Source organism: Theropithecus gelada, chromosome 5 (genome assembly GCF_003255815.1).
Source record: "Theropithecus gelada isolate Dixy chromosome 5, Tgel_1.0, whole genome shotgun sequence".
NCBI classification, from domain to species: Eukaryota; Metazoa; Chordata; class Mammalia; order Primates; family Cercopithecidae; genus Theropithecus; species Theropithecus gelada.
In genome coordinates this window covers 117,927,247-117,955,104 of record NC_037672.1, presented here as the reverse complement: position 1 = coordinate 117,955,104, position 27,858 = coordinate 117,927,247, and the positions used below count along the sequence as shown (strand labels likewise).

The 27,858-nt window shown below is 38.7% G+C and overlaps 1 protein-coding gene across 3 annotated transcripts in view; it reads left to right on the top strand.

Moving 5' to 3' along the window:
* PRDM5 (PR/SET domain 5) overlaps positions 1-27,858 on the top strand; it is a 225,474-nt gene that overhangs the window by 45,815 nt on the left and 151,801 nt on the right. For all 3 annotated transcript variants that reach the window (XM_025386762.1, XM_025386764.1, XM_025386763.1), the window contains exon 3: positions 26,305-26,427. In XM_025386762.1, coding sequence (XP_025242547.1) covers positions 26,305-26,427 — 123 coding nt within the window. The remainder of the gene's footprint in view (positions 1-26,304; positions 26,428-27,858) is intronic.

Genomic DNA, 27,858 nt, shown 5'->3' with positions numbered 1-27,858 from the left:
GATAAGTTTGTTTGTTGTTTATTAATTTATTTATTTTTGAGATGGAGTCTTGCTTTGTCACCCAGGCTGGAGTACAGTGGTGCAATCTCGGCTCACTGCAACCTCCCCCTCCTGGATTCAAGCGATTCTCCTGCCTCAGCTTCCCAAGTAGCTAGGATCACAGGCCTGTAGAGATGAGGTTTCACCATTTTTGGCCAGACTGGTCTTGAACTCCTGGCCTCAGGTGATCCACCCACCTCAGCATCCCAAAGTGCTGGGATTGCAGGAGTGAGCCACCATGCCCGGCCCTGTTTATTTTAATATAAATCGTTCCTCGAGCAGCCTGGGGTTAAAAATTGAGACCAGGAATGGAAAAGCAAGTGAATTGTTAAATTGCAAAGTTATCCCAGGAACATAATGTGGTTTTCACAGGAGCTGGCCAAATAAATAACTGCTAGGCTAAGTAAGTGTTACTTTGATTATTCAGTTAAAATTCCAGCTTAAGTAATGTGGTACATGAAAATAGCCATGGTCAGAAGTATGGGTATTTTAGGAGGAAACTATTTGCTACTCGTAAAGGTCACTTGTGTTTCAGAAACAAAGTCTTCTGTTTATTCAAGGCCATAAAAATATAGCTGAACTTACCTCATGCTCTCTTACTTGTTAAGATTATGATTCTGAACTCTGGCTGATTGAACTTACCTTGTCTCAGAGTTGGCACTGGAGTTATTTTTCAGCAAGTTAATCTTTATCCTTCTAATGAGAAAAAGTTATTTTTTATTTATAATAGAAAATATAGTATGTGCTGTTTCTCAGATAAGATTTTTCTGGTTAGGTTTTGATAACACAACTATTCAGAGTTTTAAAAGAGAATGTCCTATAAGAGTTTATTTTGTTTTTAAGGATTCCTCTGGATTTGACTGCTCTCCCATGGCCCACACTATAAATTTTTGTCAGTATTTTACTAAAGTTATATAAAACCTAGTACATCCTAGTTCCTATAGCAATGGGGAATAAAGGTGGTTTTTATTTTTCTAAAATTTTGCATGCATTCCTTTATGTCCTGGGAATTCCTGAGATTTGTAGTAAATAGAATCCTTATATTTTTTCATCAAATGTATCTCTGGTAAATAAAGCTTGTAAAATTTTAATTTCACCCTGGAATATATCCAAAGTGCGATTCATTTCATGGTCTGAAGTGCTTTCAACTTTTTTACTTTGTAAAATCTTTATATTTTTAGACTTTGTTTCTCTTTAATTGTTTGGTTATACAGTTGGTTCTGTTATAATGCAATTTATGTTCTTAAAAATCACTGTACTATGCCAAATCAAACAATAAAAATCACAAGTCTTATGGGAAAAATGGGGTTAGGGACATAATACACAAAATCTTTCTAATTGACACACAAAATAAAAGATAGGCATCTAATAAAAATGATAGCACAGTTTTACCTGAGTTAAATGATTAAGAATGATAAATAGTACAATAAATATTTCAGTTTACTTTAAAAAAGACCTAAAGTTTACTTGTGGAAGTCTCCAGCAAGAAGAGCTGCAGGTTGTGATTCTTTTGCAGTGGTGGAAGGAGGGTAATCTGAGAACAGATGGAAGGTCATAACTCCTGATGTGGATGTGTGTGTCTCATAATACATGTGCTGAACCAAGGAAGGCGGTAGATATTTGAGGTGTGAGTGTTTTGTGCATTTCTCTGTGGCTCATGTGTATTTCTGTGTGGCTTAGCTGGATGCAGTTTTCTTCATTCACCTAGTGTTTCTGGGAAATGAAATTGTGCATCAGCAAAATCAGAATTTTTATTGTGCTCAGATTGTTCCCTAATATATCAATAGCATTGGAGCCAATTGTCATTTTACAAACAAGCATTCTAGCAGAACGAACTCTATACACTTTTGAAATATGATTATTTTATAGCTTTATAAAATAGTGTTTAGAGACAACTTGGCTTCAATTACTTACCCACTTGAACATGGCACCTATCCTGTAAGCAGCTATTCTCTGTGAAAAAGAAATTTTTGGAAGCAGTTTCTTACTTAAGGAATAGCTACCAAAATGCCCACTCATTTGTATCTTGCCCCTTGTTTACTACTCTACTACTTTTTTTGTGAAATCTGTCACTAACTGCACTGCTTTCTTTCACATCATGCTTTCCCCATGCCCTTGGGTTAATCATATTCTCGTAGTTTCCTCAGAAATCTAGCTTTGGCTTGTTTTTTCTAAATGACCAGTTTTGTTTTCTAAATGACCTGGTCCCCAGAGACCAGAGTCAGCTTTCCTAACTGCTCTGCCTCCAGGGCATAAATGAACTGATGGTTTTAAGGTTGTCCCTGTGAAGTATTTCAAGTGCCATCACCATCTGACGCTGGTTTGAAGATAAACTCCTCTCCTGTATGCTAATTCAATAGCTGGTGCAGACAGAGGCTGCTGGCTCCTTGGCAGTCTCAGAGTCATCCTCAGCACAGTGCTCCAGGCAGACTCCGCTGATCAATTGGAATTGGCACTCAAGTTGAAATTGTTTTCCTGTCTTTGTTTTAATCTGTATTTGTGTGGTCTATGCCCTGGCTTCTAGGGTGGCCTGAGTCAGGGCCTTGGGCTGGCTAACAAATAGATGGAAATGATTAGCCACATGCTTGAGGTCCCCAAATCTGGCCAGGAAACTCTCTTTAAATATTCTAGCCAGTTCATGAGGGAGGGCCAGGCCAGGCCCTCTTGACATCACCACAAGTGGGGGACACTGTCCATCCACTGCCCATCAGAAAAGTGAGCTTGTTCTCAGCTCAGTGTTGTGATCTGCTGCTGAGAGCCAGGCCAGGTGATTATGCAGCTAGCACACAGACCATCCTTAGAACAGGAGCCTCCCATCACTTCTTCCCTACAAGGAGCTACAGTTGCTTCCTGAGCAGTGGCTGTAGTCCCAGGCCATAGGACACACATATACTTCCTGTCAGAGCCAGAAGCTCAGATGCTTCAGAGACATAGACAAAACCTGCAATCTGGGGCCAGTTTCCTCAGTATACCCACAGGATCAGTACTGGGCAGGAAAAAGAAACTCAACTTCTTCTTCCCCCTCTTTGGCTAGATTTTTTTCACAATAGTGTTAAAGAATAAAGCTAATAATAAGCAATCTTGTCCTAATCTTGATTTCAGTGTCAGTATTTATGTGTTTCACCACTAAGCATATTGGCTTTGATTTAAATTGGCTATTATTTGCATTTTAAAATGATTTTTTTTTTTTCTTAGTGAACTAAGAGTTTTTATCAGGAATCTTGTGAAAATTGAAACCAATCACATGGAGTTAAGCTGGATGTTTCATTTGCTTTAATCTTCTCTTGTGATTCTGAAGCAGAAATCCATTTTAAATTCCACATATTTAACTTTAATCTCTATTTTATCTAATAAAGAGAGAAAGAGAAGAAAACATTTCACCTCCACTGCTTTCTACTGCCACTTTGCATGCTTTGTTAATGTGTGATTAAAGTCATTATTATTAACTTTACATATTCATCTTCTACTTCAATAATAGAAGCTGTTGGACTTTAGAGTTCCTGATTTTGATTACTTAGACAATGGACTGTGAAATCTTCATTAATGATAGGAAGAATAAGTTCTAGTGTTCTGTAGCACGATAGGGGGACTATAATAAACAACAGTGTATTGTATGCTTTCAAATAGCTAGAAGGGCACATTTTGAATATTCTAAACACATATATCTAATATGTGTTTGAATATTCTAAAACATAGATACATGTTTGAGGTGATGTATATGCTAATTACCCTGATTTGATCATTATAGATTAATATATGTGTATGAAAATAGCGCACCATACCCCATAAATACATACAATTATTATGTGTCAATTAAATTTAAAAACTGGATAAACATTTAATAAAGTGTACATAATAGCCCAAAATGCATGAGGAGCTAATTTTAAAAACTCACTTATTTATTTATTATACTTTATGTTCTAGGGTACATGTGCACAACATGCAGGTTTGTTACATATGTATACATGTGCCATGTTGGTGTGCTGCACCCATTAACTCATCATTTGCATTAGATATATCTCCTAATGCTATCCCTTCCCCCTCCCCACACCCTACAATAGGCCCCGGTGTGTGATGTTCCCCTTCCTGTGTCCAAGTGATCTCATTATTCAATTCCCACCTATGAGTGAGAACATGCAGTGTTTGGTTTTCTGTTCTTGCAATAGTTTGCTGAGAATGATGGTTTCCAGCTGCATCCATGTCCCTACAAAGGATATGAACTCATCATTTTTTATGGCTGCATAGTATTCCATGGTGTATATGTGCCACATTTTTTTCATCCAGTCTGTCATTGATGGACATTTGTGTTGATTCCAAGTCTTTGCTATTGTGAATAGTGCCACAATAAACATATGTGTGCATGTGTCTTTATAGCAGCATGATTTATAATCCTTTGGATATATCCCCAATAATGGGATGGCTGGGTCATATGGTACTTCTAGTTCTAGATCCTTGGGGAATTGCCATACTGTTTTCCATAATGGTTGAACTAGTTTACAATCCCACCAACAGTGTAAAAGTGTTCCTACTTCTCCACATCCTCTCCAGCACCTGTTGTTTCCTGACTTTTTAATGATTGCCATTCTAACTGGTGTGAGATGGTATCTCATTGTGGTTTGGATTTGCATTTCTCTGATGGCCAGTGATGTTGAGCATTTTTTCATGTATCTGTTGGCTGCGTAAATGTCTTCTTTTGAGAAGTGTCTGTTCATATCCTTTGCCCACTTTTTGATGGGGTTGTTTGTTTTTTCTTGTAAATTTGTTTGAGTTCTTTGTAGGTTCTGGATATTAGCCCTTTGTCAGATGAGTAGATTGCAAAAATTTTCTCCCATTCTGTAGGTTGCCTGTTCACTCTGATGGTAGTTTCTTTTGCTGTGCAGAAGCTTTTTAGTTTAATTAGATCCCATTTGTCAATTTTGGCTTTTGTTGCTGTTGCTTTTGGTGTTTTAGACATGAAGTCCTTGCCCATGCCTGTGTCCTGAATGGTATTGCCTATATTTTCTTCTAGGGTTTTTATGGTGTTAGGTCTAACATTTAAGTCTCTAATCCATCTTGAATTAATTTTTGTATAAGGAGTAAGGAAGGGATCCAGTTTCAGCTTTCTACTTATGGCTAGCCAGTTTTCCCAGCACCATTTATTAAATAGGGAATCATTTCCCCATTTCTTGTTTTTGTTAGGTTTTTCAAAGATCAGATAATTGTAGATGTGTGGTATTATTTCTGAGGGCTCTTTTCTGTTCCATTAAAACCACCTATTTAATAGTTACTATGTACTATCCCAGAAAAATTATATACTTGGGTGCTGAAAAAATAAGTACCTGTTTTTGCAGAAACTTTCTATTATTTTTTGAGAAATCATGGCAAATAAAGGCAAATGAATCCCCTAGTGGGGAAAAAGTAGATTTTGGAAATTATGAAGTCCTTCAGTTACAAAATTTTGGAATGAAATAACCGACATATTGTTGGAGAGTATTCAGAACAGTGGCAAATCTAGAAATCTGTAGGATGTTTTTAATGGTCATGTAAACCCAGGAGAGTCCAATAGACATAATGAATTCTGATTTGAGTGAAATGTTTCGACAATGACTATTGTAACATTTTGTGGGAGATGAGGAAATGTGGATTGGGTGATAGTAAACTTTGAAGTATTGATGGATAGTTGGCCACTTGGAGCTGGAGTGTTGAATTTTAATTGAAAAGCAGGCTCTGTCTGGGTTCTTCCTGTTCAATTATTTCTATCAAAGACTCATGAAAATTGAGCACATACCTTGAGCCCACTGTCTGTACAATTAGGGTGAAAGTAGGGGATACTGTTTTTTTCTCTTCTTAAAAATTGGGGGCTGGGCATGGTGGCTCACACCTGTAATGCCAGCACTTTAGGAGGCCGAGATGGGTAGATCACTTCAGGTCAGGAGTTCGAGACCAGCTTGGCCAACATGGTGAATACCCTCTCTCTACCAAAAAAAAAAATACAAAAATTAGCCAAGTGTGGTGTCACGTCTGTAGTCCCAGCTGCTTGGGAGGCTGAGTCATGAGAATTGCTTGAACCTGTGATACAGAGGTTGCGGCAAGCAGAGATTGCACCACTGTACTCCAGCCTGGATGATAGAGTAAGACTCTGTCTTAAAAAAAATAAAAAATAAAAAATATGGTAGAAACACGCAACATAAAATTTACCATCTTAACTGTACACTTACCACATTAAATGTACACTTCAGTAGGGTTAAGTATATTTACATTGTTATGAAGCATATCTCCAGAACTTTTCTATCTTGCAAATCTGAAACTCTATATCCTTTAAACATCTTACCTCCCCACTACCCCCTGCCCCTGGTAATCACCATTCTACTTTCAAATTCCAAGAATTTGACTACTTTAGTGATTTATTTTTTTAGAGATAGAGTCTCACTGTGTTACCCAGGATGGAGTAGAGTGGTGTGATCATAGTTCACTGCAGCCTTAAATTCCTGTGCTCAAGCCATCCTCCCAGCTCAGTCTCCCAAGTAGCTAGGACTACAAGTGTGCACCACCATCACTGGCTAACTTTTTGTCTGTTATTTTTTTGTAGAGATTAGGATCTTGGTATGTTGCCCCGACTGGTCTCAATTTCTTGGTCTCAAGTCATCCTTGTGCCTCGGCCTCCAAGGATTTGGTGACTTTAGTTGCCTCATATAAGTGTAATCATACAGTATTTATCCTTTTTTATGACTGGCTTATTCCATTTAGCATAATGTTTTAAAGATTCTTCTGTGCTGTAGTGTGCAATAGGATTTCCTGCCTTTTTAAGGCTGAATAATAATCCTTCGAGTGTATACACCACCTGTTGTTCATTCATGTGTACAGGGAGCAGGAGCTCCCTGTTCCCACATGGAGAGGGAGGAATTAATGTCCATTCATTCCTCAGTGGAAATTTGAGTTGCTTCTTCCTCTTGGTTATTGTGAATATGGGTCTGCAAATGTCTCTGTGAGATCCCACTTTGAATTATTTTGGATTTTATACCCAGAATTGGAATTGCTGGATCATACCTGTGTACTGTTTTATTTTTTGTTTTGTTTTGTTTTGTTTTTGAGACAAAGTCTTGCTCTGTCACCCAGGCTGGAGTGCAATGGCATGTTCTCAGCTCACTGCAACCTCCGCCTCCCGGGTTCAAGCGATTCTCCTTCCTCAGCCTCCTGAGTAGCTGGAATTACAGGCATGTGCGACCACACCCAGCTAATTTTTGTATTTTTAGTAGGGACATGGTTTCACCATGTTGGTCAGGCTGGTCTTGAACTCCTGACCTCATGATCTGCCCACCTCGGCCTCCCAAAGTGCTGGGATTACAGGCGTGAGCCACCGCGCTTGGCTCTGTACTGTTTCAACAGCAGTTGCACTTATTTACAATCCCATCAACACAACACAAAGGTTCCAACTTCTCCATATTCTCACCAACTCTTACTTTCTTTTTTTTTTTTTTTAATAGTAGCTACCCTAATGTATTTGAGGGATAGATAATATTTTAAGATACTTAGCATTCAAAAAACTTTTAGTAACTAGAGTGATGGATTAAATGCATATATGATGAAATTCAGTGTAGATCAGTGTAATTTTTTAAGTTTGCAATGGAGGATACTAGACTTAATATTGACCCATATGCAAATGTCTTACTTGATTTATATAGACATTTTGGTTAACAATATTATTTGGCAGCAAAAACAAAAACTCAGAATGCAATAAAAGAAGTAGAGAGTGGTCAGATTAGAGGAGAGAATAGTGCTATGGTACTGTGCACTGGTCAGACCATATCAGGAGGGTCGTGTCAACGTCTGCCTGTTAGACACAGACCTGGAAGTTGATAAACATGTGACGTACTACAGGGAGCCATAGCCAGAAAGGGTCTGGAAGCTGTGACGTGTCAGTCAGTGAGGGAACTGGGGCCCAACCCGAGGAAGAACAGAAGCAGATAGTTGCCTTCATATGATTTAAAGTGGTGTCACGTGGAAGATGGTGAAGGCTTAGCTTCCCTGTTCGATGACAGAACAACAACAACAACAACAACAAAACATTATGTGGAACTAGAGAGAAGTGTGTTTCTAATCAACATGAGGAAGATCTTTCTGGCAGGCAGAAGGGTACAACTGTGAAACCTGCTGATTCACAGTGTAGAGAGTTCCCTGTTCCCACATGGAGAGGGAGGTGTCCAAGGAAAGGCTGGATGATGGTGGGGGCATGGCTGTAAAGGATAGTCCTCTACTGGAGGGGAAATCTGGCAAGATGAATCTATACACAACCCATTCTGTGACACCTTCTTCTATGCACAAGAGAGTAGGAGAAGATAGACAAAACATAGTTCCAGAGGCAAAACCCCTAACATATAGTAGGTGGTCATTCTTGCCTGCCCAGGCTCAACCCTACCTAGACTCTGAATAAATCTCCTTCTTAGGAAGAATCTGAAACTCTGTCCTGACTGCTGAGAATCCACTCAGGGGTGATGCTGAGTTACTCTCTGCTCCACACTGCCACCAAATGTCACATGGAGCCCAAGATCTGACCCACTGCGGACCTCTCTGATCCTTGTTCTTCAGAATTTCCTACCTCACAGTTGACTCTTTATAGCTTCACGTTTAATTCACACCCACACATGTGCCTTTCCTCTTGCTGGTCCCTTTACTTGAACTGTCAGCTCTTTTCTCATCCGTACTCACTCATTATTTTTCCTGGGCTGGCTTAGGAGCCTCTCCCTGCTATTCTCTGAATACCCGAGGAAGGTCAGGCAGGTGAGGTTTTTCCCCCACCTCCCACTAGGTGGCTGTTCCCCCACCTCCCACTAGACTGTGAGCTCTTTCCAAGCAGGTCCTAGATGTTGATCTTTGATTTGTTGGTGCAAACGATATTTATCAAATGGAAGAAAATGGGGAAGAGTTCTTTTGTTTGTGTGTCCTAGTGCCTAGTACAGTGCTTAACATGTAGTTGCTTAATGATTTTTGGAGTAATAGAAGACTTAAATATTTCTTAAGTGTTTCTTTCAGTTGAGATCATAAAATAGTCACAGGGCTCTCAGAAACCTTAATGTGGTTGGGATGTGCCTGGTGAATCAGACTTTGAGACCAGCAGGCCTCTACTTCCCTCCTCTTTCCTGCCTCTCCCTGTCCTCTTCCTCCTCCATCTTCCCTTGCTTTCTTCTTTTCCTTCCTCCTCCTTTCACTTGCTGTTCCTCCTCCCTTCTTCTCCTAGTCCTCCTCTCTGCTTCTTCCCTCCATGTCCTCCTCTCCTCTTCTTCCTCTCTCCTTTACTTCCTCCTTTTTTTTTTCTTTTTACTTTTGTGAACTGTGCAGTCTCCTTACACAGTGCTCTCATGTAGACTTTAGCAGGCTTTAAAAATTCTGCAGTTCATGCATGGGTTAATTGAGGCTGAGTATTTCACAAGATCTCAGATGCATAAATGCTAACAGAGATTCCAGACCTCTGTGTGTTGATGTGAGTTTTTTTTCCGACATGGCAAAGGAGGATCAAAGACACCTTGTTCAATTTCTACATATTTGCCTTTTTATTTACTTGTCTTTCTAGTTTTTCTGTATCTGTGCCAGTCTCTTGATGCCAACCATCTGTTGATTCTTTAATATTATAGCAACACAGGCTCTGTTTGTATTCAGGGTAGTTTACATTTTTATGTTTGCCAAGACCTTTTATTGTTTTTATGTACTAAATTAAATGTGAGAACAACAGGCAGGCTATGAGTGTCTTTATGAGCAGCTTGATTTATTTGTATCAGATTATATAAGCTGTTGTCAAGAGGTTACCTTTTGGTCTGTTTTAGCAACCATCTGTAGGTCTAATTTATGTTTAACATAAAAAAGTGAATTCAATGAAATTTTGAAAAGTTAGGTATGGTATTTTCTTTCTTTCTTCCTTTCTTTTTTTTTTTTTTTTTGTTGGGACGGAGTCTCACTCTGTCACCCAGGCTGGAGTGCAGTGGCGCGATCTCGGATCACTGCAAGCTCTGCCTTCTGGGTTCACACCATTCTCCTGCCTCAGCCTCCCGAGTAGCTGGGACTACTGGCACCCGCCACCATGCCCGGCTAATTTTCTTTTGTATTTTTAGTAGAGACGGGGTTTCACCGTGTTAGTCAGGATGGCCTCGATCTCCTGACCTCGTGATCCGCCCGCCTCGGCCTCTCAAAGTGCTGGGATTACGGGTGTGAGCCACCATGCCCGTCCTAGGTATGGTATTTTCTACAAGTGAAAACCACTTGCATGAATGTAACTACATTGAACAATGGAGGCTCTCCAAACACTGCTGAAAAAGTATGCATAATATTCTACCTGAGAAGTTTTGTTTTCTTTTTATATAAAGAAGATTAATGTTCATGGACTTGAATAAATTCCATTTAATGATTTGGCCTATAATTTCCTTACCTTATGATAAATGATTACTCAGAAGTACTTTGAAGAATTTTTTGTGCAGCTTAGATGATTAATGTTTTGATGTGTATATTTGCTACATTTTAACTTCTGATTTAACAATCATGTTTTTTAAAAAAAATCTGTCAGGCCATAGAGATCGATGGAAACATATATATATATATTCTTTTGTCTGCATTTAAGGTAGTAATTTTGTGTTTTATAAATCTGAGACATTTCAAATCCTAAAGGAGAGCCATGTTGATATATTGCCCAGGACTTGCAAGTTGTTTCCAATTTGCATATTAATAAGTAGATTGCAGGTGACATGGAAAAGAATATAATATTTATAAGTATGGAAGAGACTGTAAATGCCTTATTTTTATCTATGGGCTTCATTTATAGGTCAAAGAGAGTGTAGAATTAGTTCTCCAGAAACGAAATCTGTCTTCTTAGGAGTCGTCCTGAACAGCAGTGTCAGGACATTTAATCATCTAATACTCCTTTGTGTTACCTACTATCCATGCCACCTTTTACAGACAGAACACATAAGCTTTGGTCCCAAATAAATTAACAGATTTTTCTTTAACTCTTGGCATTGCACTTTTCCTTGTTACCATTGCAAGAGGACCTGTCATCATTCTACTAAGTTTATATCTACTGAGTTATATCCTGTCATCATTCTACTAAGTTATATCCTCCCTGGAGGAAAAGGACTTTAAAGTCTTATCTAATCACTCCTTCTAACCTCTAGGTTCATAGGTCCTTAATCTAGAAATCTGAAATCCAAAAGGCTCTGAAAACCACATTTAGAAAAAAATAACTCGTTTAGAAGCAAATCCTGACTTGTAATTATGTGAAGCTGTTTGTAGCTTTTTGTTTTTATCCTACCTGGCTAGCATTACTATTTATACATTTCGTTGCAGGAATGTGAATGTGCTTGATTATTGAATGGTGTCCCAAACCCTGCGGAAAATGTTATATAAACACAGTATATATACCATGTTTTCTTTTACAATAAATTTTTTTAAAATCAGCTATCCAAAACCTCTGATTAAGGAATTCTGATGCTATGTAGGAACATTTCCACTTCTTGTTTAGGTAAAAATCCCAAGAGCTATAGATATTTCCATAGGAGAGAACCATTAGAGGAAAGTATAATAGGGTTACAATGTGAGAATAAAGCAGTAGATGTTAGAGTCAGTAAGAAACTGTTAATGAAAGTAAAATATTATGCATATTCATGATACAGAACAGGATAATACCCATATTTAAAATCTGTCTGGAAGGAGTTCATTGGCAGCAGCCCAATGTTATTCCCATTTCACTCAGTGAACGCATTTGGAAGGTGAAGTTGGGTCCAGTTTGCTTGTCATTAGAGTTTAATATTAGGGTTTTTGTATGTGCTCAGGCCAAGTTTTTCTCACTTTTGTGCTAACAGCTGCCAATGAAGTGAGATATCTCTGGACAAGGAAGGTGTTTTTGTCACTTTGTAATTTTAGATGGCTTATTTTAAAGGGTAGTTTGTTGCAAAATTAAAAACACTCCCTTGGGGAAAGCCCCAGATTTGTAAGCGTACTTTAAAAAACTCTAACCAAAGTTACATAATACCTTTTGAGCATCGGTTTTCCCAACTTCTTCTCTTTATTGTGTTCTACATCTGTATATTTAATGGTTTATTATGTCTTTATGAGGTGAAAAAAGCAATAGAAAAAATATTTATGGTCAATAGTTTCCTTATGTGTTAAATTATTGATACAAGTTTGATATCTCTATATACACTGGTGAAAGTGTACTCAGACCATTCAGTAATAAATGAAAAATATATATAATTTAAGCCTTAAGATTTGGAGAAAACCGACGAAATGGGAAATGTAGAAACATATGTTTTGGTTTTTTAAATTTTATTTTATAAGAGGAACTGATTTTCTCTATTTGTAACACAAGAGTTAGTATTAAAATTTATGAAGATTATTTAATATTCCCTATACAACTTTTTTTTTTTTTTTTAATCTCACAGTTGTGTGGGTGAGAAGTCCAGATAGGTTCTCTGCTTAAGGGTCTTACGAGGTCAGGTCAAGGTAGTGGCAGGGTTAGGTTCTTACTAGGAGGCTTTGAGGATCAATATGCTTCCAAGCTCATTCAGGTTGCTGGCTGAATTGTAGGACTTAGGTTCTTATTGTATTGCTGGCCTTTGGCTAGAGACTGTTTTCAGTCCCTAGGTCTGCAAATGGCCCCTCTCAGGCCACCCCGTGAGCCCCTCAATCTCAGCAATATGTCAAATACTTCTCACGCTTTAATATCTTTAACTTCTATACTTACCAGCCAGAGAAAATTCTCTGCTTTTAGAGAGCTCATGTGATTAGGTTGGGCTCCCTAAAGATAATCCCTATATAACATGATCATAGGAGTGATACCTCATCATACTCTCGGGTTCCTTTCATACTCAAATGGGAAGGCATTATACAAAGGTGTGAGTTATGGGGAGTCAGTCTTAGAATTCTGCTTACCAATTGGCAAACTAGTGACCAAGGTAGTGAGTGTGTTAAGGTAGTATAACACGGTGGGCTCTGGAATCAGATTGTCTTGGTTCAGTCCCTACCTCCAGTATCAGCTGTGAAACCTTTGGGAAGTTACTCATTCTGTTTCTGCTTTAGTTCCCTCATCATATAAACGTGGTTAATATGTAGCACTTACCTCATAGAGTTGTTTTGAGGAGTAATTATATAATACATATAAAGGTGTTTAACAAAGTGCCTGGCACATAATAAACACTCAATAACTATTAGCAGTTATACTATTATTATTTGTTTTTTAAAGCAGATTTCTTTTCTTTCATGCTTCGCTTTTCATAGAATAAACGAGTATAAAATGCAAAGCACATGTTTGTAAAAGTAACATGATGTTGACCCACATAGGAATCTTTCATCCTTATGGAATCTGACTTATGTGAGAATCTCTCAGATGAAAGTGTGAAGCACTGTTCCCCTGCTCCAGGCAGTGGATGTGCGTTCTTAGATGGCCAGGGCCAGGTATGTGTGCAATGAAGTGTGCAGTGAAGTGGGAGGAGGTACAGTGATCTTAGCTGAGACAGACAAGTCAGCATGTGAAGGGCCTCTTTTGTCATGCAAAGGAGTTTGGAGTTCTGGCAAACAGCATTAGTATGAGGAGAAGGATGAACTGCAAAGAGTACTCGGCAATAGTGTGAAAGATGCATTTGAAGATAGATTTTGAGTTGATATAGAAAAAGAGTCAATTATAAAAATGCTATTGATATTCAAATAGTGGGTCATTGATTGTCATAACATGCCCCAAATCTAAAAGTTTTTCTTGACATCTTAACAAGAAAAGTTGAGGAAGCTCTGATGGGAGTGGGGGCTGAGTCAGGCTGGAGAAGTCCTGGTGGATACTCTTGGTCAGGAAGAGACAGAGAATTAGAAGCAAGTCCAGGTTTGAGTGAGATTCAATTTCTAGAATAGATGAGAATCCAGGAGATCAGTGTATGAGGACAGTGTAAGTGATGACCAGGAACCATAATTCACCATTCGGGTTACCCGTCTCAGAGGAGTGGAACTGTGGATATGTTGAGGACCAGGGAGTGCCAGCTGGCAAGGATCTGGGCTAGCAGTCATCTGACCTCGAGCAAATCCAACCGTGCATGACTATGACCCTGTCACCAAAATGTTGGGATTGAAGAAAGCGTTTGATGAGTAGAGTGACTCCATGGTGTGTAGAGCAGCTGGTGGTAACCCAGTCACTTAAAAACTTGGTTGGGAATGAGATATCAGATTGTCCTACAGGAGAACAAATCACAAATGCAGTTTTAGGATTTTGTGATGCTAGAGTTGGAGCAGGATTGCTATCAAGGCTGACTCAGCAATGGCAAGGACTGAATAACCTCAGTGTCTGTCTGTGTTCTTCTTAAACAGGCCATGTGTTTTTCTCAGAGTGAGGAGATTTGAGAGTGATTATTAAATGCCCTGAGTGGTGGAGTCCTTGGACCCAGACAGACCATTAAGCCCCATATCTCTGGAAAAGACAACATTCCTGAAGAATTCCTCCCCACTTGGAGTTTCCCAGATTCCTTTCTTGAAAGGTTCCCGTGCAGCTCTCATTTTCAGTTCCTTTGGTCCAGGCACTTAATGCTGTAAGAAAATCACGTCAAGGGAAGAAACCCCAGTTTTCTTTGTAGAAAACATCTGCTGCTGCAATATTTGTGTTCTAGATTTGGATGGCATTCCTTGCCAGATCTTTTGTTGCCAGAGCAGTTATTGATGTGAGACACAGCTGGGTCTGTAGCAGGGAGATATTGCTATGTCAGTGATCCTACCTTCTGGCAGCATGAGCCTTTTGGCAAAATTCTCAGAAATGACCTATAGCAAGAGAGAAGTGTGTACAACATGGGTGTACGGGCTCTTCTGAGTTGGTCCTTCTGTTCCCATTTGATTGTTAGGACATAAGAGCTTTAGTCAGGTTCTGAGTGAGGAAACAAAATCTTTTAGGAACAAGTAGAGATCAATTTCTTATTTTTATGAATAAAATTTTTACTTTTAGAGAATATTTTTTCTGAACGCTCCTTAACTTAAAGGATTTTCTGTAAATCACCCATTCTGATACTGATCCACTGTAGGATGACACTGCTAGGAGATGGAGAGTTGGGAATCCTCCGCCAGCCTATCTGATGGCTGGAAGTGTGGAAAGAGGATTTGGAAAGGATTTTCTGTGTTCCTCTTTGATTGCATGTAACATCAATATTTCTTAATTTTGTGTTTTTATTCTTTTCTTTAGTTATGTTAAATTTGCCTGTCCTGATTTCACCTGCCTTGGATTAAAATTGTCTAGAATATCGGTCTGTCTGATTTTTAATCTTTTATACTGTACTTTTTAGGTATCAGATATCAACTTTATGTTCAAGGCCTATAAATCAGTACTTCCTATCCTTACCCTTCTCTCCTTATCTCCTAAGATGTAAATTAAAAAATTAATACATTTATTGTCATAATGTATTTAGTTCTTTCACCTTTCACAGAACTTTCCCTCCACACACAATTCATCCTACACATTAGGGTTGTTGGTCACCCATCATCTATTCCCCTTCATCTTTCGCAGTTGAGTCGAGATATTGGCAGAGTTTCCACCCTTCCTCCATGCAGCAGTGTATTATTACTGAGAAGCTAACGCCCTACAGGGATGGCCCCAGATTAGTCTTAGCCGTTGAAATTTCTGTTAGCTGGAGGACAGAATATCCTAATTCATATAGTCACCATTTATTTCCCGTTATTGCTTTGATTTTGCTGCTCCAGCCACAAAATTTGAGTCCTGTCATCCTGACTAACTGCATCTTCCTAGCCAGATTTACTTCTATCGTTCATTATGTCTCCTCCACACTAAATGATTAAGTTACTTTACCATTCTTTCATTGTTATAATTTTCTCTACAGTGGATTCACCTGTTTGCAAAACTTAGATTCTGAAGCCAATTTATAAGGCAATAATTTCTTACAGTTACTCCTGATTATTCTTCCTTATCTGATCACTAGATGGAGTTGGTTTGTTTTTGGCCATGAAAGGGAAAGGTCTTCATTATTTCAATTTATTTTCTTTCTTTGCTTTTTCTCATTTTTTAATGCTTTGGTTGAATTGGTATAGTTTAATTTCTGTAAGTTAAATATTTGTATGATAAAACTTTGTTAATCTTGAAATGACCCTCCGCCTCTCCTGTTTGCAAATTTGTATCCCATTTTCAGCACATGTAACTAAGTTCACCTTGTATGTTGAAGGTTCCCAACACTGCCCCAACATTTGATTTTCTAGAAGGACTCACAGGACTCAGCCCATTGTTGTACTTGTGACTAAGGTTTCTTCTAGTACATAGTAGGTGTGTACAGCCCTATCATAAGGGAAAAGGCACAGGCAGACTCTGGAGGAACCTGTGTGCAGTTTTCCTTATGCTCTCTCCCTCCCGTGAAGGATCACACAAAGCAAATATATATATACATATATATATGTGTGTGTGTGTGTGTATATATATAATTATTTATTTATTTTTTTAGACAGAGTCTTGCTCTGTCACCCAGGCTGGAGTGTAATGGCCTAATCTCGGCTCACTGCAGTCTCCACTTCCTGGGTTCAAGCAATTCTCATGCCTCAGCCTCCCAAGTAGCCAGTTTATAGGTGTGTTCTACTTATAAACAGCTAATTTTTGTAATTTTAGTAGAGACAGGGTTTTGCCATGTTGTGCAGGCTGGTCTCTAACTCCTGGGCTCAAGCGATTCACCCTCCTTGGCCTTCCAAAGTGCAGAGATTACAGGTGTGAGCTACCGCATTTGGCCAGAGTGTACTCTTTGCCCAAAAATAAAAACGCAGCCACACGTGTGTGATGTTTCTGTACAACGTTCAGTGCCCAAGATTTTTATTAGAAACTCATAGGCACCTTCTCCCTAGGATATACCAAAATTCCAGACTTCCAGAAGGAAGACAGGTGTTCAACATAACCCATATTGTTTATACATGTCGTCTAGGCACAGTAAAACACCCTGATATGTTAAGTATTGACAGGGAACACGCTAAGGGCCAAGTTCCCCCATGCCCACCAAAGGCCAAACTTGCAGGCAGGACTTTTTGGCAGTCTCAGGTCTGCTAGGTTTGTTCTAGAGGCATACCTCTCTATTGGAAGCTTTTCATAATGCACCTCTTCTCTGCTGTAACTCTTATTTTTCATCTTGGTCCATCCTCAGGACCTGGCTCTGTATGTTACTATACACCCATCTGTACCAATTCATTTTGGAAATGAATGCAGTTCATATGTATGTCTCTTATGGTAATCAGTACATTGCTTTGTGAGCTTTGTAAACATTGTGTTTTCTGCTTCCTCATACTGAAGGCATAAATTGAGTAAAGGAACTGTGTTCAAAAATGTCATCTGTGGCCTTTCATAGCACATTTGAAAATAACAAATAAAGAAATGTATAGTAAATGTTGTTCAGTAAATGTTTACTGACAAAGGATGTTACTTTTTAGAATTTTTCAGCACAGAACTATGATTGCTGGATGATTATGAGAATTACCTTAGTAACTGGGAAGTATTTGGTTGCCTTAAGTTCATTCTTATGCTAAGATCATTGATTGGTTTCTCTGTCAAGTTATGTACATTTTGAGGAGAATACTGTTAGATTTAAATGATTTGGGTGGATTCAATTTTAATAGCTTTAGAAAACTATGCAGTTAGGAGAGGAATTTGGGTTAGAAGGTCAAGATCAAAGGAAAAGTCGATTAAAAAAACTTTTTTCTCCCTGTGGACTACATGATGTTCTTTTCTTATTTAGAGTTTCTGTAACCTTTGCACAGAAGTTTTCAGATACAAAGCATCTTCTCCTTTTTTTCTTTTCCTTTATTCTTTTTTCTTTTTTTTTGAGACGGAGTCTTGCTCTGTTGCCTAGGCTGGAGTGCAGTGGCACGATCTTGGCTCGCTGCTACTTTCGCCTCCCGGGTTCAAGTGATTCTCCTACTTCAGCCTCCTAAGTAGCTGGGACTACAGGCATGTTCCACCATGCCTGGCCAATTTTTATATTTTTAATAGAGACGGGGTTTCACCATGTTGGCCAAGCTGGTCTCAAACTCCTGACCTCAAGTGATCTGCCCGCCTTGGCCTCCCAAAGTGCTGGGATTAGAGGTGTGAGCCACCACGCCCAGCCCAAAGCATCTTTTTATAAAAACACCATCAAGACTGTGATCTCTGGATCTTGGATATTGCCATTGCTTTATATGTGACCACCAACTCTTTAAAATAATTTCATGTTTTATGATTAGAATTTTGCTACCAAAATAGCTTATTATTATTTAATACATTTTGTAAACTCTTTTAATATGCTATAGGGAAAATTCTACAAAAGATGACTACAGTCTGGTCATGATAGCTCATGCCTGTAATCCCAGCACTTTGGGAGGCTGAGGCTGGCAAATCACTTGAGGTCAGGAGTTCAAGACTATTCTGGCCAAAATGGCGAAACCCCATCTTTGCTAAAAATACAGAAATTAGCCAGGTGAAGTGGTCACATCTGTAATCCCAGCTACTCAGGAGGCTGAGGCTGGAGAATTGCTTGAATCCAGGAGGCAGATATTGCACTGAGCCGAGGTTATGCGTCTGCACTCCAGCCTGGGCCACAGAGCGAGATTCCGTGTGAACAACACAACAAAAAGATAACTGATGACTATAAGGCTAGAAGTTAATGCAGGTCTGAAATCTATATTAAAAATTGGGCAACACTAAGGCTTCATAAAACTTTAACAGGATTTAAAGTGTTATGGGTCATTGCTGAGGGATCTGATGGATGCTGCCAAACTGTCAGAAGACATGGTGGCCTTGTTATGGTTTTCTAATACCTTGGTGAAATAACACTTTTTGCTTATGGAAGTCACTTACTTTACAATATTGACAAAATAAAAAGTAAACAAATAAGCCACTAAGTAGCTAAGAGAAATGCTGTAACATTCGTGCATAAAACCCTGCATGTTTTACAGAAAACCCCTAAAACAATCGGTACAATAAGCTAATGTCAGTTAAACTCAACTTTATTCTTTTTTTTTTTTTTCCCAAGAAGGGAGAAAGTGGTCACTGTTGTATTCTTCATGTGATAAAAAAGCTTCTGTCCAAAAATGCCATTGAAATCTGAGGAGCTGAACAAGTTCATAAAACGATAGAAAAGGACAGTTTCTATGCTGTTAAGGCACTTTCATAAATTTGCTGTGGAAAAGATGATGTGGTTTTCACTATGTCTTTCATTTTATGTCACGTATTTAGTTTTTTTTTAAAATTAGCCCAATTTAAAAAGTACTTTGAAAGGCAAAGACATGGAGTGCTTTAAAATATTTTACATTAAATCTCTCATAAAATATTTTTGAACATTTAAAGGAAATAAAGGCAATGAGAGTTAAAGAAAAGACACATTGTGTGAGCTTTTAGTTAATAAAATATTTATTGAGACTGTATCAAATGACAGGCTTCCTTCTCTGAGTGGTCAGCTGTCCAGGTATAGGATTTGCTTAGCTACAGAAACCTGACCAAGTTCTTCGGTTACACTTGTCTTTGTGTCTTTGACAGTATCATGAGACCTTCCTTAATATGGATTGTTTATAAAGGCAATCTCAGCTAAATGTCAGGTGTGGCAGCCAAAAATTGCTTTTGTGATTTTTAAGCTGCTTCAATAGAAAGAATGCCCAGGTCAGAGGTCATAATTGTCGTTTCCAGGCTGGATTCTGTCCCGTGTTAGGAGGGTTTTGACAAGTTTGTGTGCACCCATGAGGATAGCCAGGACAGTGATGGAACTGAAAACCATGTCCGATAAGGAAGGAGTTATTTGTTTTGTGGAAGAGAAACATGGAGAAGGAGGGATTCTCGCCTTCAGAAATTTGAAGGGCTATACATGGAAGAGAAATTAAAACTCCTTGAGAGGGCAGAGCTGCAGTTACTGGCTGTGGGTCACAGAGCAAGGTGTTTCAGTTTGGCATAAGTAAGTGTGTCAGTACAGCTAAAATGACATCTGGGTTTGCTACTACCTTGTAATATTCAATTAGAGGCTATTTGAATATGTATTTGGATTTGAAGAGTAGTGTTAAGATATCCTTCATGGGAGGCCGAGACGGGCGGATCACGACGTCAGGAGATCGAGACCATCCTGGCTAACATGGTGAAACCCTGTCTCTACTAAAAAAAAAAAAACATACAAAAAACTAACTGGGAGAGGTGGTGGGCGCCTGTAGTCCCAGCTACTCGGGAGGCTGAGGCCGGAGAATGGCATAAACCTGGGAGGCGGAGCTTGCAGTGAGCTGAGATCCAGCCACTGCACTCCAGCCTGGGCGACAGAGCGAGACTCCGTCTCAAAAAAAAAAAAAAAAAAAAGATATCCTTCATGTTTGTTCCTTGAAAAAGTTGACATGACTGGGTGTGGTCACTCATGCCTGTAATCCCAGCACTTTGAGAGGTCAAGGCAGGAGGATTGCTGAAGCCCAAGAATTCGAGACCAGCCTCGGCAATATAGGGAGACCCTGTCTTTATAAAAAATAAAATAAAATATTAGCCGGGCAAGGTGACATGCACCTGTAGTCCTAGTCGCAGCTATGTGGGAGGTTAACATGGGAGAACCATTTTTTGAGCCCGGGAGGTTGAGGCTGCAGTGAGTCATGATGGCGCCGTGCCACTGCCCTCTAGCCTGGGCAACAGAGATGCTGTTTGTAAAAAAAAAAAAAAAAAAGTCGACATGTTATATATGTCCCAGCTGTGTCATTGAAAGCAGAATGTTTATATTTAAGGTGTCTGTAGCCACTGTGGGCCCAGTTTCCTCATTTTACTAATACCTTATGTTTGCAACAATAGACATTGATATAAAGAACTGTCAAGTATCTTATTTCATTTGATGCTCTCACAGGTTCTGTGAATGCGCAGGGCACAGACTGTTATCCCTATTTTAGAGGTCAAGTGATCATAGCTTAGTTCAGTCAGAGGAAACCACTCACCCAAAGTGATGTAGTCAGAGCCTTGGATGACATCTAGGTTTTTGATTCCTAGTTCAGCATCTTTACCACTCCAGAATGGTTTTCTTCCACTTGAAATCTAAATATTTGTCACAAAAAGTGACTTTATTTTTCTCATCAGTCCTTTTATATTAACTTCGTATGTGTTATATGATGGATGTTAAAGAAACAGGGATCTGTAAAAGTCTGTATTTCCTTTCCATCTGCTTTCGCATATGAAGGCAGGGAAATCCATGGGTTAGGATTATCAGATAGCAATGAGCAGGTGGGAGGCAGAGGGAGGGAAGGTAGAAGGGAGTTATCAGTAGATAAGCTACAATGATGTGTGTGTGCGTGTGTGTGTGTGTGCACGTGTGTTCATGAGCACACAAGCAAGTAGTAATTTCAGAGAGAATCCTTTGAACAATTGGCGGGGGAGATCCCATGCCCTTTTCTTGGAAACTATAAATCACTACCGTTTCCTAGCTATGATCACTGCTGATTTTTGAAAGTGTGTCTCCCTTCGGTTTAAATCTGACAACAATGTGCTGTCAGAATTGATTACTTGAGCACACTTGCTTTTTTGTGCTCCTAAAGATATCCTGAAGTCTGGATAATTAAACACTGAAGGCAAGGCATATGGCCTTACTTAGGTAAAAACAATTGCAGAAAGAATGTCTGTAATTTAAATACAAAAATGTGATGGCATTTTAAACTCTAAAGACATCCATACTCTAAATTTTACTGCCTAAAACTACTTTCTTTGAAGAGCCTTGTTGAAAGACAGAAAGGTAAATATGTTTTATTTAATAAAAGAATAAATAAATAAATACTGTAGCATAGCGTATTGTAATTTCTCATTAAGGATATTATTGCTGTCTTTTTTGGAACTGACTGTATTTGCTGCCATTAAATTTTACCATACGTTAAATCAAATTTTATCTATCAGTTACATTTTGCCACTTCTAGGAGGCAAATCTGGCTGACTGGCTTTGCTCTTGGAGCCTTGATGGAATGTACATAGTTAGTGAAAAATTCCTCAGGCATTTAAATTATTGAAGGAAATAATAGAGTAAGCAACACTGTAGACTCTTCTTTGAAAATTAACCATCCAAATAATAATTGAGCTTCTCTGTCTATAGTTGACCCAGTTTAACAAATAAAATATTTAAGTTTAGGGAAAGAAGATTTGTATCTCTCTCCCTACTCTCTGTTTCCACTTTCTTCTTCATTTAAACATTAGGGTTTTCTCTAATGGAGCTGAGATTTTTTGTGGTTTCCTCTGTCTTTTTCCGGGTGGGAAGACAAAATCAAGTATGACATATTCAATGTTGTGAACTTTTAGTCTGAAAAAGGGTACAGATACACGGTAGCAATGACCAGCACATTCTTTCTCTCAGATACTTGAAAAGTGATGGCAGTAGCATTTAACAGAGGCTAAACCCTGCCAAGTTCCCATAAGGGAATAATTTCATTAAATGTGAAGTGGCAAAGTCATAGAGATGTGAACAATTACATTGAAGCATGAAAGTTTTCATTTTCACATGAGAGTATCTTTCTCTTTCCTGCTTTATTTTATTTTGAGAGATGGAGTCTTGCTCTGTCTTCCAGGCTGGAGTGCAGTGGCGCGATCTCAGCTCACAGCAACTTCTGCCCCCCGGGTTCAAGTGATTCTCCTGCCTCAGCTTCCCAAGTAGCTGGGACTATAGGCGTGTGCCAGCACACCAGCTAATTTTTGTATTTTTTAGTAGAGATGGGGTTTCACTATATATTGGCCAGGCTGGTCTCAAACTCCTGACCTCAGGTGATCTGCCCGCCTCAGCCTCCCGAAGTGCTGGGATTACAGGTGTGATACCTGACGTGTTTCCTACTTTAGCTAACCTTTTTGTGTAACTATTGTGGGAACCCTGTGCCAATCAAACAGGTTTTGGAACTGAGATGGTTTTTACTACACGGTGAGACTGTGGAGTTCATCATTGGCCCCAGGTATGCAGAAAATGATCGTAAGTTGGATAGTAACCAAACACACTTCATTTCCAAGAAAATTCAGGTAAAAGATGATGATATTTGGAAGACTAAGTTTTGACAGTAACATAATGTACTTTGGCAGCAAAAGTTAGTGAGATGCTGGAACATGGTACTAGGAGGAATTTTCTATCTTTTTTATTCCTTAGATTTAAAAAATGTTCAATTTATTACCTCAGGGTTCAGTATCAAATTAAAATAGATAAATGGAGACTTTAATAATAGCCAGTTGTCTGGAGTTGTTTTGGTTTGGTGTCTCTGGGAAGAGGAAAGATGGATTAGATTACTTTTGGATGTCTCTTTCAGATGATATGTCAGCAAGGCGAACGCTGTGGTTAGAGTAGTGAGATAAAAGGCGTGTGCACAGGTAATCTACCAGCTTTGGTGGAGTGTTGAAGATTAGACCTGGTGGAAGGAGGAAATGGCCAGCCACTTGAAAGCTGGAGAAAACAGGTGGACCCCAGAGAGCAAAGACTCTCTAAGAACTTAGAAGTTGTTTGGGTAAGCATATTTGGAATAAAATGGGCAGTGATTCTGTTAATGAACAAAGAAAGTTATTTCAAATGTGAATATGTAGGTAATGTAGTCTATTGCTGGTTGTGATAGTGTTCTGAGAATAAAGGTAAATCAGCACATAAATTTGTGTGTATTAAAAGTGATACATTTCAGAATAATTTTAGTATAAAATCAAATTATGTATTTCCTTTAAGATGGAATATTGCATGAGAAAGTGATAGCCAGGAAGTACATATGTCTAATGGACTGAAAAGGAAAATAAATTGCTAATACTGAATAATTGAACATAGCTGGGGCCAAAGGGCCTGGGAAAAGCTGAAGTACACAAAGGAAAAACAATGCCCCTGGTAAAAACTCAAATGTTCTTACTATAATAAGTCACAGAGAAATATTTCTTCTGTTTTGTATCTTTGAAGAAAGAATTCCAAATGTTATACACATCTGGTGTATATTGTGCTTACTACTGAGTGACAAATGTGTGATTAAGAAGGGCCATAAACTAATTTCTGTAAGTAGTGCTGTCCTCTCAAACTGAGATATGCCCTGGGCAAACCCATTTGTGTTTCACTACATAAAGTTAGTTAGGTTGTGTGGATTTCAGTATCAGTTATAGATTTTCAATTTCAATTCTTCTGAGAAAATTTTTCTTTCAAGTATCAGGTAGCATTGCCTTAATTTAGCTTTTTGTCAATATAAACAGTTTTGGTGCTATTGCTGTGAGGGTACCTGAAAGGAAGGACTTTATATCCAAAATATTTAAAATTATTTGTTTACTCTGCCAAAAAAATGTGAACTGACATGCCCATTGAGGCAGAGTTGTAGAGTGTACATTCTCTTTACCATATCAGTGTTCTGGACATTTTTGGAATTTCCCAGTGGGCAGTGAGTATTCTGAGCTAAAGGGTAAGTAGGGAGGCAGGACAATTATGAGGCACCTCCCAAAGCAGATCTTTTCAGTGAGAGTTTGTTATTTAGTAAGAAGTATTACAAATTCCCATACCTTCACATATAAGCATCTTAAGTATGTAACTATGAGGTATTTATAGTCCTAAATTGCTCTTTTAGAAATTATAATACGAAAAATTACATTCTTGCTTCTCAGTGATGGTCTGGCATTAATTATTGAGGATCCTTGGGCACTTAAGAAAACAGGAATTGTCTGAGAAACATGGCAGTATGTCAGATAATAGGAACAGGCAAACTGTATTCTTTCCTGGGTATTTATATATTAGAATCTTGAAATATCAGTGTTTGCAGTGCATGTAACAGATGTATTTAAAATGTTTTTTGGGTAAAAATAACTGTACCTACCCAAAGTAACTGTCTAGATGACTTCCTGGTCTGTTGGTCCCCACATGATCTGGTGTCTGTCAGTCTGTTAGATCTCAACGCCCACCACTTTCTCAGTTGCTCCTTCTGTTCCAGCCTCATAACATTTTTACTGTTCTTTGAAAGCACCTAATTCATTTCCAAACCCAAGGCCTTTCTCCTTGCCTTTCACTTGCTGTACCCTCTGCCTGGGAGCAGTCTTCCCCTAGCCCTCTACTGGTCTGTTTCCTCCCTTTAGAACTCTTAAGGTCCTCTCATCAAAGGGCTTTCCCTGATCGCCTCATCAAAAAGAGCCCTTCTCTTAGTACTCTATTTTCTCCTGCTCTGTTTTAGTTGTCATCGTAGTGCTCATCTTTCCATGAAATTATATTCTATGTTTGTTTACTTTGAAGTGCTGTGTGGTCTGGGGCTTTGTCTTGTTCACTGAAAGATTCTTGATGCCTTCAGCCATTAACGACCTAATAATTATTTGTTGAATGAACAAATGATTGTCCAGATGTGTCATGAAAATACATACCTTATGGGACTGGTTGTCTTTTATTTTATAAAATAAAATTTTGGAAATCTAGAATTCTTATCAAGTCTGCCAAGGTGAATTTGTAACCTTCATGTTTGTGTTACTTGGTGTTGGAGATATGGAGTGCTCATCACTCACTCCTCTCCTTTCTTTTCTGGATTCCAGTGGAATAGAAACATGAAATGAGAGTTGAATAGTGATTGGTATATAAGTTTTATAAAATGGGCAAGTCCCTAGCAACTGATAATGCAGGGGTTTTGGAGAAGCTAGATTTCAAGTAACTTGGATTCAAGAATGTCCAATGGGCTATCTGCTTTGGGAGTTACTCCCCTCCTCTCTCCAGCTGAATGTAGAGTAGGCCTGAACAGCGAGAGCGTATGGTCTGAGACAAAAACCAGAGAGCCCACCGTCCTTCTCAGCAATCCATGAGTGGGCCATGAAAGGATAAAATGGGACTGTTTCATTCATTCACTAGTAAAGAGCATGACATTTTGTCTTACTAGATGTCAGATTCCCACTGACTAGATGAGCAGGTTCTCCTTTTATGGAGATGATTCAATAAGCAGGTCCAGAGGGGAATTGAAATGATTGCTTCAGTTCCAACCCCTATCAATTGGGAAATTAGCAGTATGACCCTTCTCTTTGGAGAAAAGGGGAAGTTGCAATAATAATTATTCTCTGAACAATTGTGATTGCAATACATATATTGGAATGTACCTACAAAGCGAAATAATTTTGACCAGAAAACAGCTATCAACATAGGATGTTTCTGAGAGTCCACTACAATTGTGAGTCATCTAGACATCTGCCAAATGAAATAGTAGGCTCTATTTGTACATGTGTTTAAGAGAAGAATGCATGTTATTCCAACTTCTATTTATCACCTATCAATGAAAAAGGTATATACTTATGAAAAAACGTAACCTTGATGTGTTTAAAGGCTAATATTCTGACTTCCATTGTAAACTCAGGAGCCTTTAATGTTTCAGGTTCGTGGGAGTAAGGGAGAAGTTTTGTACATTTTGGATGCTACCAACCCACGGCACTCCAACTGGCTTCGCTTCGTTCATGAGGCACCATCTCAGGAGCAGAAGAACTTGGCTGCCATTCAAGTGAGCTTATTTGCTGCTTATTTGTACTGTGCACAGTGAGGGGGGATGAATGAATATATAACTGTACTCCCTGTTTTAAATTTATTTCCCAATGACCTGCTTTAAATAACAGTAACTAACTCATAAAAGCAGAGAAATCTCATCTAGTCAGCATATGTAGGAAAGGGCAAGCCTAGCTGTAAAATAACACCAGGGCACTTACTTTATGAGAATTCCTGAGGGAACGAATTACACAGTCTGATATTGTCCTTGGCAGATCTTGCTTTCAGGTACTTTTATTTCATTCAGTGAATATTTATTGATATTATTATTTGTTTGATAGTTTATTTTGTTCATAGTACTATACCCTGTGTTAGTGTTTGGGAAAGGCTTTATGGAGAAGGTTTACTTTGGGATATTCCCCATGACTAGGTTTTGAGCTTGTTGGAGGTGGTGTGTTAGTCAGGGTTTCCCACAGAAACAGGTGTGGTGGCTCATGTCAGGTTTTCCCAGAGAAACAGGTCCAGTGGCTCACGTCTGTGATCTCAGCATTTTGAGAGGCTAAGGTGGTAGGATCACTAGAGCCCAGGAGGTCAAAGCTGCAGTGAGCCATGAAGATGCTATTCCACTCCAAACTGCGCAACAGAGCAAGACTATGGCTCCAAGAAAAAATATATATCCTTATATATCTTTTTTTTTAGTATAAAAAGATATATATACACACACACACACACGCGTATGTATGTATATGGTTGTGTGTGTGTATATGTATTTGTATATGTGTGTATATGTGTATATATGTATATGTGTTTATATGTGTATATATATATGTATATATAAAATAGGGGATTAGCTCACGTGATTATAGGAGCTGGTAAGTTTAAAGTCTGCATTGCTGATGTTCCAGTTTAAGTCCAATGGCCAGAAGCTGCTGTAGAACCTGGAAGAGCTGATATCCCACTTGGAAACCCATCAGGCAAGAAGAGCCAGTGTTCCAGGTTGTAGGCTGTTAGGAGAATTCTCTCTTACTCTGGGGTAGGTCAGCCTTTTGTTCGATTCAGGACTTAGCATGATTAAATGAGGCCCACCCACATTATGGAGGGCAATATACTTTATTCAAGTCTCCTGATTTAAATGTTAATCTTTTCTGAAAACACCCTTACAGAAACACCCAGAATAATGTTTGATCAACTATCTGGGACCCTGTAGCCTAGTCAAGTTAACATATAAAATTAACCATCACTGACGAGAACCATGTTTTATTGAATTCTATTTCCCTGTATCCTAGCATACTGCTGGACAAAACATAAGGTTTTGATACAAACTATGAGTTAAACTTAGGTGATCCCTCAGTGGAAATTTAGGCAAGAAGAGAAAATGATGCAGTTTTTAGAGGGGCCCTATATTTAAAACACATTGATCAGATGACCAAAATTATAAGGAAACATTAAA